The 18374-nt window shown below is 34.9% G+C and overlaps 2 protein-coding genes across 2 annotated transcripts; one reads left to right on the top strand and one right to left on the bottom strand.

Annotated features, from left to right (window-relative positions):
* Positions 1-1460: 1460 nt before the first annotated feature.
* On the bottom strand, positions 1461-4293 carry LOC122401224 (cytoplasmic phosphatidylinositol transfer protein 1). The gene is made up of 9 exons (XM_043403217.1): positions 4191-4293; positions 3623-3903; positions 3262-3410; positions 3091-3179; positions 2917-2924; positions 2784-2855; positions 2611-2709; positions 2182-2337; positions 1461-2101 (listed from the first exon to the last, which is right to left on the bottom strand). Exons 2-9 carry the CDS (start codon positions 3671-3673, stop codon positions 1859-1861), a joined length of 867 nt encoding a protein of 288 aa, XP_043259152.1. The 5' UTR covers positions 3674-3903; positions 4191-4293; the 3' UTR covers positions 1461-1858.
* A 4773-nt stretch (positions 4294-9066) lies between these two features.
* LOC122401287 lies at positions 9067-15775 on the top strand. The gene is made up of 6 exons (XM_043403342.1): positions 9067-9522; positions 9891-10241; positions 10334-10554; positions 10645-10791; positions 10891-12266; positions 12456-15775. The coding sequence occupies exons 1-6, from the start codon at positions 9219-9221 to the stop codon at positions 12811-12813; spliced, it is 2757 nt and encodes a 918-aa protein (XP_043259277.1). The 5' UTR covers positions 9067-9218; the 3' UTR covers positions 12814-15775.
* Positions 15776-18374: the final 2599 nt, after the last annotated feature.

The following is an 18374-nucleotide window of genomic DNA, read 5'->3' as shown; positions in this document are numbered from 1 at the left end:
CAATATTCAAATCTAATCCTGTAAAAAAAAAATGACAACAAAACTGCTCTATTAAACTCGATTTCCAAACAACAAGTGTTCTTATAAAAACGATGTATTGCGTTAAAAACCAAAAACGATACGGAGTGGAATTTAAGCAGAAAAGATAGGAGAAGTGTTATCTGAAAGTTTGTAGAGTAGATAATTGAACCTCGCATCTTCGATAAGAACGGCCTGTAACGTTTATTTAAATACATAGATAGACATTAAAGAGGCAATTAAATACTTCTTATCGAGGGTTTTTAAAAGGAACACAGTATTAAATATGCCATCTACGATGAAAGTATAATTGCAATTTGAACAATTACGTCGGAAGGCCTTGCTATGGCACAATACGCATTAATCGCAACTGTTATAAAGTTATAAGCACGCGGTGTGCGATATTCTTGTGCATCTTTGTTGTCTTTTCAACATATTTGGTCCCGTGAAACTTTTAGAACGAAATAACATGTTTCGTATATGTGTCCAATAATTTGACACGAACGAAAAAGAAAACGAGACATTCACGTCGAATTAAAACTTGGTACCTTCGATTCAGTTTAAGGCTTTAATCTTATCAAAGAATAATCGAACGTAGAAAATAAAATTGATGTACCTTATTTTAAATTAATTCTGTACATACAATCAGGTTGACAGTTGAAAAAACGAATACCATTAATTATTAATAGAAGCTTCGATATCAAATCAAAATAATACTACGATTAATTAGTGCCGTGAAACTTCAGTTTGTTAAAGAAACCATATAATATCATGTAATAATATCTTTGTGCAGCCACAGTAGATCATTACAATACTTAAACAGTTCTTACGCTGCCATTACTTGTTCTTACAGTATTTTATAGTATATAAAGCCTGTTTCAGTCAGCAAGTATAGTATCGATAAGCGTCTTTAAATGCTGTACAATGACTCCTGTAACTAACTCGAATTTTTGCTAACGTTAACATTCACCATTATTTGAAAACTACATTAGATAACTGAGTTTCTGTATAATTATTGTACTAAAAACATAATTGATACCTTACTACAGCGATTAGAGGAATAACAGTTACCGAGAACTAAGAAAACACCCACAAGACATCAGAGCATTTTTTTTTTATACAGAGTGTTCGGTCACCCCTGGGAAAAATTTTAATGGGGAATTCTAGAGGCCAAAATAAGACGAAAATCAAGAATACCAATTTGTTGATGGAGGCTTCGTTAAAAAGTTATTAACAATTAAATTCAAAAATTTCAAATCGTTCGGGAAAAATTATTTTCGGTTGCGGGGGTCAATTACAATCACTTTTGGCGAATAATCATACACCCGAAATCTCGCGCATTTTCGAGAAAAAAATTCAGTACGGGCGGAACTTTAAAAGTTAATAACTTTTTAACGAAGCCTTCATCAACAAATTGGTATTCTTGATTTTCGTCTTATTTTGGCCTCTAGAATCCCCCATTAAAATTTTTCCCAGGGTTGGCCGAACATCCTGTATATTACTTTCGGCTAGTACTTACGCATACTAACAACGCAGATTGATGAAACTATAAAAAATACTGAAAATTATCGACATTTTGCTTCTTGATGACCTTGTAAAATAAATTATTCGTAAAGTAGATTTAGAGCATACTACGTCTCTCTCTCTCTAAATTAAGACTGGGAGCTGTAAAATCAGAAACTCCCGGAAAATCATTACAGTTACCAGACTATAATGTGGATACACGCATATATATACACACACACAATCGGAAATATCGACGACGATAAATTGCACATTTTTAATAACGTTCTCTAAACAAGCTAGCAATATTCCTAATCTCATTTTTCTAGAATTACAGCTACGACCAAGAAAACCATGACCAGGCAGCAGACTTGGCCACCGGCGAAGATGGTACAGACGCAGCCGACGAAATAGGAGTCAATGGCTTTTCATCGGTCTTATCCATGATTCGTACTTTTTCGTTAGTCTCAGCTTGCATCTTTTGTTCGTATTCCCTAACATCTTCCAATGTCATGTTATACCACTCATCGATCCACGCAAATGCTTGTCGATGAGCCAGTAATAAAATATCCCTTATACACTACAATCGTAAGAAACAACATTTGATCATTGTAATCATACGCTTCGTACGTTAAATCAATTCCTCGTAAAAATTATTACCCTATGAATAAAGTCTTCTACTCGAGTTTGCATGCCCCAGACCTCGAAAGAGGCGTGAACTAATTTATACGAACACATTATTGGCTGTGCTGTTTCCCTCCATCCTTCTATCAACGGACCACGACCGGTTAATTTAGATTGAAAAAACTTCGGATCCTGTATTTTAGAACCTACTATATATACTAATTCATACACGAACAAACGCGAATGTTACCATTGCAAGCAGTTTGTACAGTAAATATTTCAATGTTAATTTTTGTTTGTGAAAAGAATATTAAAATAATTCTTCAAGTAATGAACAAGTAATTACCTCTTTCCTAAAATTATAAAATATAAACTGCTTGCTTATCACTTGAAGAATTATTTTATCGTTTTTGCTATAAATTAGAAAGAAAGAGTGAAATGAGATAATACTAAATCTAACGATACCTCTTCCTCTTTATAGTGTTTTGCTGAAATTTCATCATATGCGATATCTATATCATCAACCTCGCGTTGTAACACTTCGATAGGAGAGAGACCTAGAACCTATTGTAAACACATACAATGTAATGGTGTAATAATATTTTTTAATACTGTAAACAATAAATTCCTTTACATACGTTCTCGGAGGAACCATTGCTATCCTCGAATCTCGTTTTAATTGATATTTGAAATTTAGGAAGGAACGAACACTGAAATATATGATTTTATATAACGAGAAATTTGATACTGAACCTACATATTGATACTTACTGTGTATTCTTCAGTGACCATTAATAACATGTAAAAACAACAACAGATTATTAAACTGATACACAATGTTTGTAATAATTATATCTATTAAATGGATTAAATGCTATTTTCAGCTAAATACAACATCTATAATTTAAATCGTATTATGTAACATTTGTGGATGTAAAGTGATACCTGTAATGGTAAAAGGATAGTAATTCCACGCCTTCTCTATTATATAAAAAATTCTTGGAACAATAGACTGAATCCAATATGGTAATTTACTGCAATATGATGAAAAGAAGTTGAAAACTAAAATTTATCTTCATCGAACCTTGAAGTTATAAGAAATGCACTGATAATTACGTAGACAAATGAATTCTTTTTTCAGTATATTGGCCCTTCCCATACTCGGGATGCTCCCACTCTACATTTTGAACTACTTCGACTCCTCCTTCGTTATCAGATTGTTCATGACTATGTCTTGCAATCATATATAGCTGTCCTATACGATACTATAAAAGAATTAACGACGATTAACGTCCCTTAATTCATAAAAACAACAAACAAGAACGCAAACGAACATACAGATACTTTCTAAGAATAGCACTTTTCTAAATTAAAGCTTGTGAGAATCAATGAAATAATATTCGTTACAGAATATAATAACGTCCAACACATATACTTTAATCTGTAGAAGCGAATTATCGTATCAGAAATAAGTTACCTCTTCCGTGGTAAGCGGCATACATATGCGGTATTCCTTCGTTAATACCATATTTGCAACAAAAACTTGTCAATCCTTTACAATAACATCAAATCAATACTCGTGAGCAAAGCTGTGACTTTTTGTAAAGATACGAATGCCTGTTCCGTGAAATTGTCATGTAAATATCAATTTCATCAAGTCCAGAACAACGAAGTTATAAACAATCCAATAGAACGAAGTAAGGTTCCCTTCCTCTGATCGATAATAAAGCCCGGCACCTTACGTTGAAGAACGTAACACTAGAAATTACGAAAAAAAAAAATTTCTAGTTAACTAGATCGTTTCTTAAAATAATTTTTAAACGCTTAAAATTAATTTCGTATAGGTACTGGTAATATAAATACGTGGTTACACAATAGCTTAACAATATTTTCGAAAAGTAAATCATACTATGTTCATTCTATTTTTCTAATTTACTTGTCGCTGAACGTAGTGTTTGAAAATACCAAATTTTAAGAAAACCGATGCAAATCATTTTAGTTTAAGTTTAAAAACTCGAATAAATGTAGGATATTTAGGAACAGACGAAGTATCTTTATCCGTGATCTCAGCCGTAGATAAATAATATGATCTCGCTGCAGCAAGGTACAGGAGAGATTAAACACACAACAGGAACATTACGCGAACTGAAATTACTGATCTTGCTAGATTTCTAATAGAACTTAACGTTATGGAACGATGACTATGGGAATTATATACGATCCAATCACCGTCATCGATAAAGCAAACAGATGAGGAGACTCAATAGAGTTGGCATTCTGATTCCCTCTTTCTAGCTCATTTTCTATCACAATCGTTACGTTCGATAATTTTAACACTAAATCTACAAACAATAATTACACATATTTTTATTAAAATTAAAATACGGATTTTCATCTAATTAATACAAAAATTCATATCGTTACATCAACCAAATTCGACATAAATTTTTAAAATCGGTATTCACTAAATTTGAATTCTTTCCTAAATATTTATCGATCTTGATAATTAGGAAATTAATAAATCTTTATTGATTTTACCATTTTTGCGTTCCTTCCAATGTTATCGACTCATACTGGAATGAGAAGCAATCGCTCTCTTCCCAAAAGCTGGGAAGTCCTTAAAAAATATAGTTATTCGTTTCACACTACGTTTGTATAAATAATTAACGTGATCTTAATTATTCAGGCTATCATCGAATACTATTATTAATACATAAATTGTACATTTTCATATCGTGTAAAAAATAAAGTTCCAATACTTTTACACATGGGCTATGAAAACGACACAACTAAAAAAAGTACATTTTCCAGAAGCTAAAAACTATTAGTGAACTTATGAACAAATTATTTACTAAACTCATAATATCAGAAAAGGGAATGGACTCTTGAAAACGTTTAACAAATGTTATTTTATAAATTCGTTGATAATTCGAAATGTATTATTCTTATGTTCTTTGTTTAAAAATGAAAGCGACGTAAGTGCCATTTAGCGGACTAATTTTGAACTTCAATTTATGAAATTTTTACGAGTAGAGATGTCTATATCCTATTGTTTTTTGGTCGTAACTGAAAAATCGAATATTTTAAGTCCCGTCGCTTTTGCAGTTTATAAGCAATATATAGAAGTACCGTAACATATTTTAAACAGGACGTCATCGATCGAATCTGTAGCACAATTGGCGTATGTATTTAACTTAGTAACACGCTCCTGCTTTCAAGATGCGTTAGGTACGCCTGCTCAGACAGGACTGAACCTGCACGGACTTGTCTCAACTCGAGACTCTCGAGAGGAGAGGATCATACCGCATGATTCAACCAGACGCACAGGAATTCGGCTTTAAAATAATCGTGTCTGCTATTCTACGAAAAGATAAGTCGTAAAATTTCACGCAAGGCGTTCAAACTTACCGTATTAAATTTTTAAATTATTTGTTAAAATGTTAACGTGTCCGCAATTAAGTTTTATAAAATTGAGTATTAATTATCGAAAAGATAGTCTACCATTCAATTACATTTGTTATATATTTTATATAATATAAAATTCGATCAGATTTCAGTAGATTAAATATATATTTCAATTACCGGTTATAGACTTTGAAAATCATTTTTATGCGCCTCTTAATTTTTCCACTTTTCTATAATTTTACGAACCGTCAATAGATGGCAGTATACTCACGGTTCCGTTCAATTCGAAACTCGTTTAAACTTGATGTGACCAATTTCATGACTTTTGTTTTTCAATCGATAATCGACACACGATCGCAAAGTTGTTTCGTTGATCCTTTTTCTAGAATCTCTTAAATCTATTTGTACAATCGACATTAATAACGTGCCAAAGAAACAGTTCGATGGCTGACTAACGTAGTGCCGCATAACTGTTTCGAGCGGAAAGGGACAGCCATCTTTTTAGAGAGATGATGTAATCGATGACACATATCGACCGTATCTTCGATGCTCTCTAAGTCGTGAAAACTCTTTGCTCTTGGCTTTCGTTATAAATTTACACAAAAAATAAAATGTCGATCTAATCGTTTTTACTTTTGCAGCGAATCGAAACGATCCCCGTCGTATTGCAACCTATCGGATGTTAAGCGAAAGCCGCCAGCTGGGAGTGCTATTTTGAACGAGAAGCGCGACGTTGTCAGATCACCAGCCGAACAAGTTCAAACACGTGCCCTGTGTTTTGCTCTTGGTAAGAGATAACTACATCGCCTAACAAAACAGAATGTTTGCTTTCCACTTCGAACGCCGCAACGTATTACGCGTGCCTCTTCGAACGAACGCGCGAACGAAACCGACATTAAACGTTAGTCAAACATTCGTCTAATGTATCCTTTGACCATATTTGGTGTACGTATGTCATACGTTTCGAACATTAAAACGTGCGAATATTCAAACGAAGAGGGAAACTTAAATCTGAGAACGGCCAAAATATCACACGCATCAATAAATATTGTACGCGTTAACGGATCTTGTTACGTATCATCTTCTTGTTAAACGACATAACGGGAGGATAATTTAGCGAATTGCGTGCGGTCCATTTTCATCGAATCATTCCTTAGGACTTGCCATTTGGAAAAGAATTTCCCGAAGGCGAGATCGAGTTCGCAGCTGGACAAGAAAGTTCAGGCCGAAAGGAGAAGACGTGGCAACGCAGCAACTGCGTGAGTCGAGATGCGCGGCATGAATAGCACCGACGTTGATGGGCTGCCTGTTGTCAGGGATTCAACGGGGTAGAGGACGAGGTAAAAGTTTCCATGGTGGTAGGGATTGGCGAGGGTCGGTCGGAACGGAAGGGGAAAGCGATACGCTCCCCGTGTGGAGGTCGTTCGTGAGCGTAATATAACCGAGGTAATGTTACCGTATTGCTGTTTACGGAGAGTTTTTGAAAATTTCATGACCGCATCTAACTTCCCAGTTGAGCTCGAAGCGCGGCAAATCGAACTGTGATTATCGAATACGCCACGATCGCTGTATGTCCCGGTTTAAGATATGCTTCATGAAAATAGAACTAACGAAAATAGTTGCCTTGAAGATACGCGTACGACCGAAAACATTTAGTCGACTATTAAGTGCGTAAATAATACTTTATCCACAGATTGTCGCTCGGATTTGTTCAAATTTAGGTCGAAAATTTCGAATACGATACAACCGCTGATGAGAATGCATCCATTTTATGAAATTCGCATGGATATTTGATTTTGGTAGCCTGCGCTTGAGTCGTAAAAGCGTTTAAGGGTTGGAAAAGGATGAGGAAAAGCGCGTTAAGCACCTATCACACTGAAGTTTCCTTTTAATGGTCGGGCAATGCGCAGACCTTGGAGTGTACACACCGATTCGGCGAAAGAACATAGTTTAAGCTTTCATTTCAGCGAATTGGTCGTGTTTACGTCACGGATACGTTTTTCAGCTCTTTACTTGTTGTATAGTCGCAGCATATACATATACAGGGTGTTCGGCCACCACTGGGAAAAATTCTAATGGGAGATTCGAAAGGCCAAAATAAGACGAAAATCAAGAATACTAATTTGTTGATGGAGGCTTCGTTAAAAAGTTATTAACGTTTAAAGTTCCGCCCGTGCTGAATTTTTTTCTCAAAAATGCGCAAGATTTCGAGGGTATGTATATTCACCAAAAATGATTGTAATTGACCCTCGAAACCGAAAATAATTTTTTTAGAACAATTTGAAAAATTTTTTTTTCGCCGAAAAATTTCAGCACCTACTCGAATTTTTTTCTCGAAAGTGGGTAGGATTTCGGAGGTTTGTGTATTCACCAAATATGATTGCAATTGACCCCCGCAACTGAAAATAATTTTTCCAGAACGATTTGAAATTTTTTAATTTAATTGTTAATAACTTTTTAACGAAGCCTCAGTCAAGAAATTGATATTCTTGATTTTCGTCTTATTTTGACCTCTAGAATCTCCCATTATAATTTTTCCCAGGATTGGCCGAACACCCTGTATAAACATTTACAAGACAATTTTAATATGTATCTAAAATTAAAAATCCTATATTACCTTCCTTTTAAATAGTTTTAATCACCTGATTCTCCCATTCGAATATACTTAAACATAGCATAAAAATTACCAGGAATAAAAAAGTACAATCTAGAAACAAGTGAACGTTACGCGATTAATGTTTTCTTCTGTCGTGTCATTTAACTAATTTATAACATTTATAAATAACATTCACAATAATTATCAAATCGATTTAAATAAAATCTACAATGTTACCCTATTACAGTTGTTTATGTTATTTATTCATTGGAGATTACAACATTGTACAAAATTCGATGGAACCATATGATGAAGCCGGTAACAATGATGTTACCTGCGACATTTTATCCTATAATATCAGTTGCCATTCGTCGTGCTAATAAATAATATCCACCTCACTATGATCGTCGAATCCATATAAATCTAAAATCTTGAAACCGTAATGAACTTACTCGTCGATATCCCGCGGCTAACTAAACTGTCCTATTCGATGAATCATCTGAGCACGTCGGAACAAGTCCTCCATTGGTCTTTCGAACCCAGTTGCTATGAGCCTAAACCTATCCCCAGAGTTTAATTCCGACGATTCCGATAACGAACGTTATAGAAGTCGATTGGATAGCGCGCCGATAACGGGCCGTTGATTTTCGAACGGATACCGTCTGTAATGCGAACAAATTCTTGGGCATTTGTCTGGCGATTTCAGCGGACCGATTTTTTAACGAACCCTTGCGACGCGCGATGAAAAAGCCGTAGTGTGAAAGAGGCCTTATGCCGCTCGAAAATCTTCCGTTTGTAGATTCTCGAGAAACGACGTCGAGCGCGGCGCGGCGCGCTGGTGGACGGTGAAATCGTAGAGGGGACGACCCCTCTTGCCCTACTCCGTTGCAGGCAACGTCATTGTGCTGTGTGGGGCCATGATCGTTGGAGTGTGTGTGCGTCCCTTGAGCTACGCGCGGCGGACCTGCCCAGTAAATACGAGGCTTCCGTTCCCGTGTACGGTCGGACGAGTGCGTAGTAAAGGAAGAAAGTCTTGTCCTGTTTGGCGTCCCGTGTCACCGGCGTGTCCATCATGCCGTTGAGTATTGGGGTTAACTTAAGAGTGACCGGACACTGTAATCAGGGCGGTCGTAAGTACATGGAGGACATGTTCAGCGTGGCCTTTCAATCGACACCGGATGACAAAGATCTTGAATTTGCATTCTTTGGAATATTCGACGGTCACGGCGGTGGCGAAGCCGCCACCTTCGCTAAAGAGCACCTGATGAACGTTATTGTAAAGCAAAAGAATTTCTGGAGTGATCGAGACGAGGACGTGCTTCGGGCTATCCGAGAAGGATACATGAACACACACTACGCGATGTGGCGGGAGCTTGGTAAGAGACTCGTTCGGCACTTCCTGTTCCGTTGTTTTGCAGTTTTCCGCGGTTTCTTTGAACTTTGAACGCCATTCGAACGTATCCGTTTGAAAATTCAACGTATTTATGATTTGTTGAAGAATTTCTGTCATTGTCCCGCGTATTTCCCCCACCACCTGTGCTCGATTAGGTTAGAATTTAGGTTATGTAATCCGAGATAACCTGAAAATTTTGACTACGAAAAATTAGTTGAAAGAAAATATTTTATTTTAACTGTTAATTTGCGATCAATTTGATGTTTGTGCTATTAAGAACTTCGCGAAAGTGGTTTGCCGAAATTATTCTTGGTGAATGTGAATTTTAACTAAAATCTACTTTTGTAACAGAAAAATGGCCAAGAACAGCGTCCGGATTACCATCTACAGCTGGAACTACTGCTAGCATAGCGTTCATTCGCAAAAGCAAGATTTATATAGGCCATGTCGGTGATTCTGGTATAATATTGGGATATCAAGTAGACGGGGATCCCCAATGGCGAGCTAAGGCATTGACCAAAGACCATAAGCCAGAAAGTGGACCAGAAATGATGAGGATACGAGAATCTGGTGGCAAGGTAGTCAGTAAATCGGGTGTTCCAAGAGTTGTGTGGAACAGACCTCGTATAGGACACAAGGGACCGGTTCGAAGATCGACTCATATAGATGAAATTCCATTTCTTGCTGTTGCTAGATCTTTAGGTATATTTTTCTGAAACACAATAAAGAAAACTAGTTAATAATAATTAATAATTATTAATTACTTATATAATCGTATGACTTGTGTTTTGCAGGTGATCTCTGGAGTTACAATTCTGAATTAAATACATTTGTTGTTTCTCCGGAACCAGATGTTAAAGTAGTCGCAATTGATGTAGAATCACATCGTTGTCTTATTTTTGGAACCGATGGTTTGTGGAACATGTTAACACCGCAAGCTGCTGTGGCCATTGTTCAAGCTGCGGATAGACATAATGAAAAACACTTGATTGCTTCACAACAAACATGTAACGGGGTATGTTTCAGCAAATTTTCCGTATATAACGGAAAAGTTGAGACGAGAAATTGTTGGAACGAAGATTAATATAGCGGTTTATTTCTGCAGCAAACTGATAATGTTCAACTGTGGATTAATCCATCAAAAAGTTTAGTAGATAGAGCGTTGGAAAGATGGTCGACAAAGAGGCTACGTGCGGATAATACAAGCGTTGTCACGTTAATGTTAGATCCACCAGGCCCATCTCGTAGCGAGGTATCTATTAAGTTTTAATTTAGAGAATTTTTCATTATTAAGTATGTATAGTCCAAGTAATTGCTGAAATTTATTTTTTTTTTATCATTATCATTAAAGGTTTTATTGAATCAGAAGAAATGTGTATTGCCGCATCATAATATACATACACCCGCAACTACGCTCGATACTAAAAACATAGAGAAACCTAACTGTAGCCCGATCACTCCGAGTTTACCGAGACCACCGATGGCGGATCTTAATATCGACTTTAAGAAGCTAGATTTTACAAATGGAATTAATGAAAATAATGAGGATTCAAGTTCGGAGAATGTATCGCTCGTTAACAAAATTCCAGAAAATCTTGATATAAGTCACCAGTCAAGGGACGAAACAATGGATACGAGCGGTGATGAGTCCTTTGGGGTAGAAGACTCTAAAGTTACGGAAACGATATCCCATGAAATAGTAGAAAGAAACGTAGAATTAGGTAATAAAAAGTTGGAAACAGGCCCGTTGGCAAAGAATAAAAGTTTCGACCAAGAAACGAGGGATGCGGTAGAAAATAAACCTGAAATTGTTAATACACCAATTTATCAAGATGGTGTAAAATTGCCATCGCAGTCTCTTAAGTCGGAAGATGGGAATACCGATCAATCTGATACGTCGAATGTGATACACCAAAGTGCATTTTCCGGCGAATGTAATAATATACATTCATCCGCCCATGTTGGTACTAATTTCGAGAATAACAATGATGTTACTTCGGAGAGCACCGCTGGTAATGAAAACGAAGTAAAAGCCAAGGTTTTGAACGGATCGCGGCATAAACAGCACATACTGTTCTCTGCCTCGAGAACGGAAGTCAGAAACGCGAGGAGCAGAAGGCACAGTTTAAATTCGCACTCACGGAACACTGTTGCAGAGTCGGGTTCGTTGGAAACAAAAACGTACGTCAATTCGAGGTTTAAGTTGCGCGGTACAAAAATGTCTGTAACCGGTAAGACTGTGGACGAGGACGTAAGAAACTCTACAAGTAAAACGACTGATAGTGCTGTTGGTACTAAGCGAAGACATAGTGCAATATCGCAAGGTGTAATTAGTACGGTGGATGATGCGTGTATATTGCAAGAACCTTGCGTCAAAAGGAGAACGCGGTCCGAAGATCGACCAAATCCCGTCGACGAGAACGATCCAGCGAATCAAGCTACGAAGGATGCGAACGGTAGTTTGAGTTGGCCTACAACAGAGTCCAACATTACTCGTTCCGCGGGAAGTGCTACTACTGTACCTATACAAGAAAGACTCTCTTCGTTAAATACCTACCAAAGAAGTTTGGGGAAAAAGGCTACGCCAGTGAAGGCTATTCGAAGGCCCTCTTTCAAAGAGTTGTTCAAACAACTGTGGGCTACTAGTCTCAGCGAGCGGAGGATAAATCGAACCGTGTCTATCATAGGTTCCTCGGATATCACTGCCGTTTCGCAACGTTGGCTCAGGTTCGTTCGTCTACTCGCCTAGTATTTCTACACTCTGTAAAATTAAACGAGTACCCTATAATCGCTTGAAAGTAACTGCATCGTCGTGGAAGATCGCTCAAGTAGATCTAAAAGTTTGTTACTTTCAAATGATTTTAAAATGCTCGTTGAACTGTGTCGTTCATGTAAAAATTTTCTGTGTTCTTTCAGGTCTGACACTATCGCCGCGACTCCTGTAAAAACACTGCGTTCGCGCAACGTAGACATAACTGGTCACACGATATCTACGCAATTAGTGCACGACGCATTGGGGAAACAAAATCGGCTTTCGTTGCCAAGTAAACTAAAGCAGTCTAGTAATAATGGGTTTCTACAATCGAGTAGAGTAAGATCGTCCAGTATTAAGCAAACTAGTAGTAATACTGGGAACGGGACCTGTTCTAAGATTAGTCCTACGAGTACAGGATGTAACTCTAGTTCGGGAATGGCTAAAAGAGTAAAATCGCCGTACAATCCGAGTGCCAGGTCGCTAAGCACGCGATCTCGCATTAAGCGACTTGGAAAATGAGGTAGAATAACACACTTTAATTATATGTCATTTGTTTACAGGGTATTATCTTGTACCCTCACTGTTTTTATTCTCTGCATATTACTTTCCATCTCTATGAAAGGTATGCTGGTTAAGATATTCTCGTCTCTACTATTGCATTTTATCTTGAAACGTATAAGTGCAAACGTGCTGTAGACAATATTTATTGTCCCGAAAAGTTTCCAGACGTTTCTGCGAAATTGGGTTTGCATTTGGTGGACCAACTGTTTCATTAAAAAAAAAAATTAAATTTTCTTGCTTTTCGTTACAATGTAGTTTTCACCTCCTATCGAACCGTTTTTCAATAGTGAATAACTGCGTGCATGAGAGCAATTCGGCAGGGCAGCAGCAGAGTTTTTTAAAAACATGCAACAACGGTATTCTGTGACTTCCACGGCACGTTACGGGTGAAAAAGAATCAATCATATTTTTCATATTTGCATACTTTTACATCTAAATAATGGTTAGCAATAATATAGACACTAATCGATGTGATGCAACGTTGTTCTTTCATTTTGTGTATTTCGCTCGGGGAAAAACTAAGAACGAATAGAATTGTATAGAATCCCGGACAAAGTGTGCGTGCTGTCTTTAATTTTACGGGGATAGCTTAGGTTTTCACGCGCTGCAATGTTTTACTGCTGTCCACGGTGTGTAATTGTTTAAACATGAAACCTTTGTACTCCGCTGCACGATCGTAGGCTCTCGATTCTAAGAAACGAGCATTATATCGCTTCTTCGGGACACGACTAAAATGCTATTCCTGTTTCTCAACTAGCAAACCCCGTTACTATTTTGATCAAGTTTTATCATTTAATTCTATCTATACCCTTGCCACTTCACCTTCCTAGATAGTCAGCTCTACAGAATTAATATAAAAAGACTCCTTCCATTATTTTATGCTTTCTAATATTCGAGTAGCTTGTTAAAGTGTTAATTATAGAAAGGGAAGTTAAGAAAGTTCATGAACATATGTATAAAACGTGTGATAATCAAGAGAGGCAGAAGAAAATGATGATGCCTGTATCAAAGAGGGGAATAGAATGTGTATATGTAAAGATTATCTTTTTCCCAATGATTCCTTTAAATGTTACAGTCTTCTATGAGGAAATATCTTTTTAAGGGGATTAAAGAGTCGTTAAGTGAAAAAAAAGAATTATAAATTGCTTACAGTAAGGGTAAAAATTAAAGTATCTTGTAGGTAGGTACGTAATCGGTGATCTGCTTTGTCACTTAGTACAGGGTGGCTGTCGAAGATTCGTTTGAAATCAGAAAATTTTTGATATTTAATTTTATACAAAGGCAGCACAAAGTCCAAGTAAATATTTCAATATAAGAAATTGGTGATAGTCGATCTTTGATTCTCTTTCCTACTATTAAAAAATCTTGAAAAGCAGACTGCTCTGTACCAAGCAACAAAACGACTGTCTATTATGTTATACAAAGTTTGGATTTATATTTAGAACAATTTAAAAAATGGTTGAGTAAGCTAAGTAAATGACAAATTTGTCTGTTTTATAGATGTACAGTAATTGTTCACTGAAACGGTGATTAAAATGCAGATGTTTCATAATCAGCGCTTAAGTTGTTAAGTTAGGAGCTCCAACTTACTGTTTTCTTTTACTTTTTCTTTTTTTTTTAGGAAAACAATTTTTGAACTTGTGGTATTACTTTAAGATAATTTAAAGTTTGCAAGTAGCTGGCACTATGTGGTGCAAAATGTACTTCAGGACAATTTAGATTGAACATTTAGTTAAACATGCGTTATAAATAATACGAATGATCAAAATGACATGGTAAATTCATGTTTGTGTACTACAATTTTGTTTTTAAATGTAAATATTTAGCGTACGTTATAACTTGAATATTTTGTAACGAAACGATATACTGCGCATTTTTATTTTGAATTTAAATATTATGATAATATATAATTTTTCGACTGCTTACACGTAATACTATTACAAAGGAATTTACTGTGTCCACGGATTATTCGAACAAACGAAAATATCGAATTATATATTAGAAAGTGTATGTTTATATGAATTAACTGATATTTTTATATTTTTATGTTTCATCATAGACAGTGCAGAGCAACAAGAGTTATATCAAAGAGTAGGAAAAAGTATGATACAAATAATAACACGTGCCTACATAGTTACCATTTAAATGTATATATATGTATATATATGAAGTGTATTCATATCCATGGGCCAAGAAGGAAAGTAGTTTTTCCATCATCGCAACAAAGAATTAATTGCTCCAAAATGAATTTTATATTTAAGCAATTTTAAAAGCAAATCAATGTTACGCATTTCGTACGAAAATCACGTTAGCAATGTAAGGAACTTCGCTTTAACAAAACCGTCTCTTCTTGGTGTATGTAATAAAAGTGGCACTGTATATACATATAAATATATAAATATATATGTAAATATATATATACATAGCGTATATATATACGTACATATGTGATACACATATATTTATGAATTGTCTACATGCATGTAAAGAAAATGTAGACGGTTATGCTCATAGAAGATGAAATAAAAGAAAAAGAATGTTTGCTAGCGTTTATTTATATACACGAAAAAAATTATATTATACTTAGGAAAAAGTGGACAAGTAGTAAAAGGACCGAAAGGATCCGTCTGGTTGCGCTTGTAGATTTAATATTCGTTATATAGGACGCCAAGGAAAACAAAGAATTTTCTGAAAGTCAACGTAAAAAAAGAAGAAAAAAAAAAATGAATAAAATGAATTTATCACAGATACAGGAACGTATAGTGAGCGAAAATTTATTGTGGTTTATCTCAGGTTAAGAATAGGTCGAAGGAGGCAAACTCGGAACAAATGTGTGATCACGTTTAAAATCTGTATATTTTAATTAAATAAACTGAAATATACAAATGCCTTTGGTAAATACTTTCTTCATGGTATCCAATCCGCGAACCTTCGTTGCATACGTAAAAAAAAGTTACATTTTCATGCATTTTGTATGAAACAGTTTATTTATGTTTGTAAGCGGATTTATTTATATTGTGGATTCTAATTTGTATGAGAGGAACAACTGGAATTGCTTACGTTGTCTACTTTCCATTGCTATTTTCTTCTAATATAGATATTTTCCGTTCGTCATGCATTTCCTCCTTTAATACGTTTAATTTTTATGATAATTAAATTAATTAATTAATTGTTCTCTTACGATATTCTGAAGATTTTTAAAACTGATAAAGTTTAATATGTTTAATAAACTTGAATAGGAGGTTCAGGAAATGACCTGGACCCTTTAAAAGTTACTTAAACGATCCTTATATTTCTATCCTGTTATTTGGAAAAATACAATTTTACATATTTACAGAGACAGAATTAGGTCAGATTTTCGTATGCGATTCCACAGTATAATATAATTTATAGGCATTTTTACACGTATACTTAGCTCATATACATATACCTTTAAAGATACAATGTTCCTCAAACTTTTTCTAATAAAGAAGAACGTTATTTATACATTATACATAATTGATTTATACCCTAAATATTGATTTAATTTATACCAGTAGTAGATACTTTCTTTTTGTTTAAACAATCACTTTTTCTGCGAACATGTTCAGAATTGATCGCAATCATGTAAATGTAAATGCTAAAAGCGACAGAATACTGTTTCCTTGTAAAATGTTGGATTATTAATACATATTTTTATACAATTGAACACAAAGTGCTTTCTTTATTAATGCATTTTCATTTTATTAAGGATACAAACGGAGTATTTGAAGTTTTATAAAAATTATGAGTATTTCTGTGAAATAATAATACTGCCATTTGTAGACCTAAAATTTATTCGTGTCTCTGTTTTTAACAGAGTCAATTATATTCCAAGAACATGATAAAAATCTGTTTTACAGAGATTAAATAAATTGTAATTTAGAGAAATTATTTGAATTGCAAGTTGCCAGGCGAATACTTAATTAATCAAAATTAAAACTCTATTAAAATATAAAATGTACAATAAATTGCAGTAATTATAGAATTGTCTGCAAATGCACAAGAATAACATATTGTATTGTTGGACAACACTCGCGACGATACAATTGATTTTTATTGATAAATCTGTAGTATTTACAATACGTACAATCATAAGGGAATTTTTATTTATTCATTTTCCATAGAAGTTTCATGATCCTTATGCAGTCTAGCACTTATTTGCATCGAAGTGCTCAGTCGTGAAAGATACACTGAGTGATACGAATTGAATTTTTCAAAACTAAGCAATAATTACAGACTGAATCTAACATGAGAATATTTGCCTGTTTGAAAGCTTTTCTTATTTTTTTTCATTGCTATTGCAGAAAGCGTATCGTAGATAAATCTGATTTATACAACAAATTTATTAATGGGCAAATCATAATAGTAAAAACGAACGTTAAGGTGATATATATAAATCAGTGGAAAGTATTTTATTGAAAAAAAAAAAAAATGAATTACAAAATCGAGGTACATAACGAAATTTAAAAAATTGAATTAATTTATGTTGTTCGAGCAAGTGTCAAATGTAAAGTATCTAAAGTAAACGTTGATACTATTTACCAAATACATCAATGTAAATACGTCTTACTTACATATTGTAGAAATTTTTTAGCCACGTAATCAAAAGAATTTAAAAATGTAAGCGACGAGAAAACTTGTTACGTTAATAGTGTAATTCATTTTTTTCTTTTACAACGTCGAACTCTTCAGTGATTTATTACACCTTGAAACGTACTCGTTATTATAATTAACTCTGTATAATCAAGTCAGTTTTTTAACGTGTTCTCAGATCAAACACGCAGCTCTCAAACACACATGCATACGCATTGAGACAAGGACGATAAGGCACAGAATACACATTATTATTTACGAGCAATCGTTACACACAGTTGCACAGCCCCGACAAATTAAAAGAGGAGGCAAGAGGGATTAAAGGAACTTACGCTGTAAGAGAATTCAGTTTCAAGAGAAAGACACACTATTTACGTAAACGCTATTCAGTGTTTCCGTACATGAAAATATTGTCAATTGCAAACTTCATTTCCACATTGTAAAGATATTTTAATAATATCTACGAGTTACAATCGTGCCTTACGAATTAATCAGACTTTCAAAATAAATGACAATGCTACTTTCATCCCCGAAACATACTTTCTGTAATTCAGAAATTCTGTTTCCGTTCCTTTTTTAATATAAATCGCAATCAGGACGACGTATCTACTTTCACGTTGCCGGTTTTACTTGCATCAAGGATGTCGATGAACAGAAACGAAAGATGTTTTACTTTCGGCGATGAACCATTATATCTACTTTAATATTTTCATATATGGATTACAATAAATAATGTTTTATATCTCTGAAATTATAAATTACGTTTTGCCTTGTTATAATCATACTTATGACTGATGTACAGTGCGAGTTCTTTTTATAATAAAAAAGATGGCGTCGGACAAAAATTGCTCGAATTTTTTCATTTTTTATTGTAAATTATTGTTACTCGAATGACCCGTTTTAAG

The sequence above is a fragment of the Colletes gigas genome, unplaced genomic scaffold (genome assembly GCF_013123115.1).
Source record: "Colletes gigas isolate AHSC1104 unplaced genomic scaffold, ASM1312311v1 Colletes_gigas_Sc00023, whole genome shotgun sequence".
Lineage (NCBI taxonomy): Eukaryota > Metazoa > Arthropoda > Insecta > Hymenoptera > Colletidae > Colletes > Colletes gigas.
Note: the sequence above shows the minus strand (reverse complement) of the source record. Positions and strands in the feature narration are given on the sequence as shown.

Coding starts and splice junctions, on each gene's coding strand:
- LOC122401224 (XM_043403217.1), bottom strand. CDS start 3,673: ATGGTATTAACGAAGGAATACCGCATATGTATGCCGCTTACCACGGAA. Junction 3,411..3,622: donor TGCCGCTTACCACGGAAGAG/GTAACTTATTTC, acceptor ATTCTTTTATAG/TATCGTATAGGACAGCTATA. Junction 2,102..2,181: donor TAGAAGACTTTATTCATAGG/GTAATAATTTTT, acceptor TTACGATTGTAG/TGTATAAGGGATATTTTATT.
- LOC122401287 (XM_043403342.1), top strand. CDS start 9,219: ATGCCGTTGAGTATTGGGGTTAACTTAAGAGTGACCGGACACTGTAAT. Junction 9,523..9,890: donor CGCGATGTGGCGGGAGCTTG/GTAAGAGACTCG, acceptor CTTTTGTAACAG/AAAAATGGCCAAGAACAGCG. Junction 10,242..10,333: donor TGCTGTTGCTAGATCTTTAG/GTATATTTTTCT, acceptor TGTGTTTTGCAG/GTGATCTCTGGAGTTACAAT.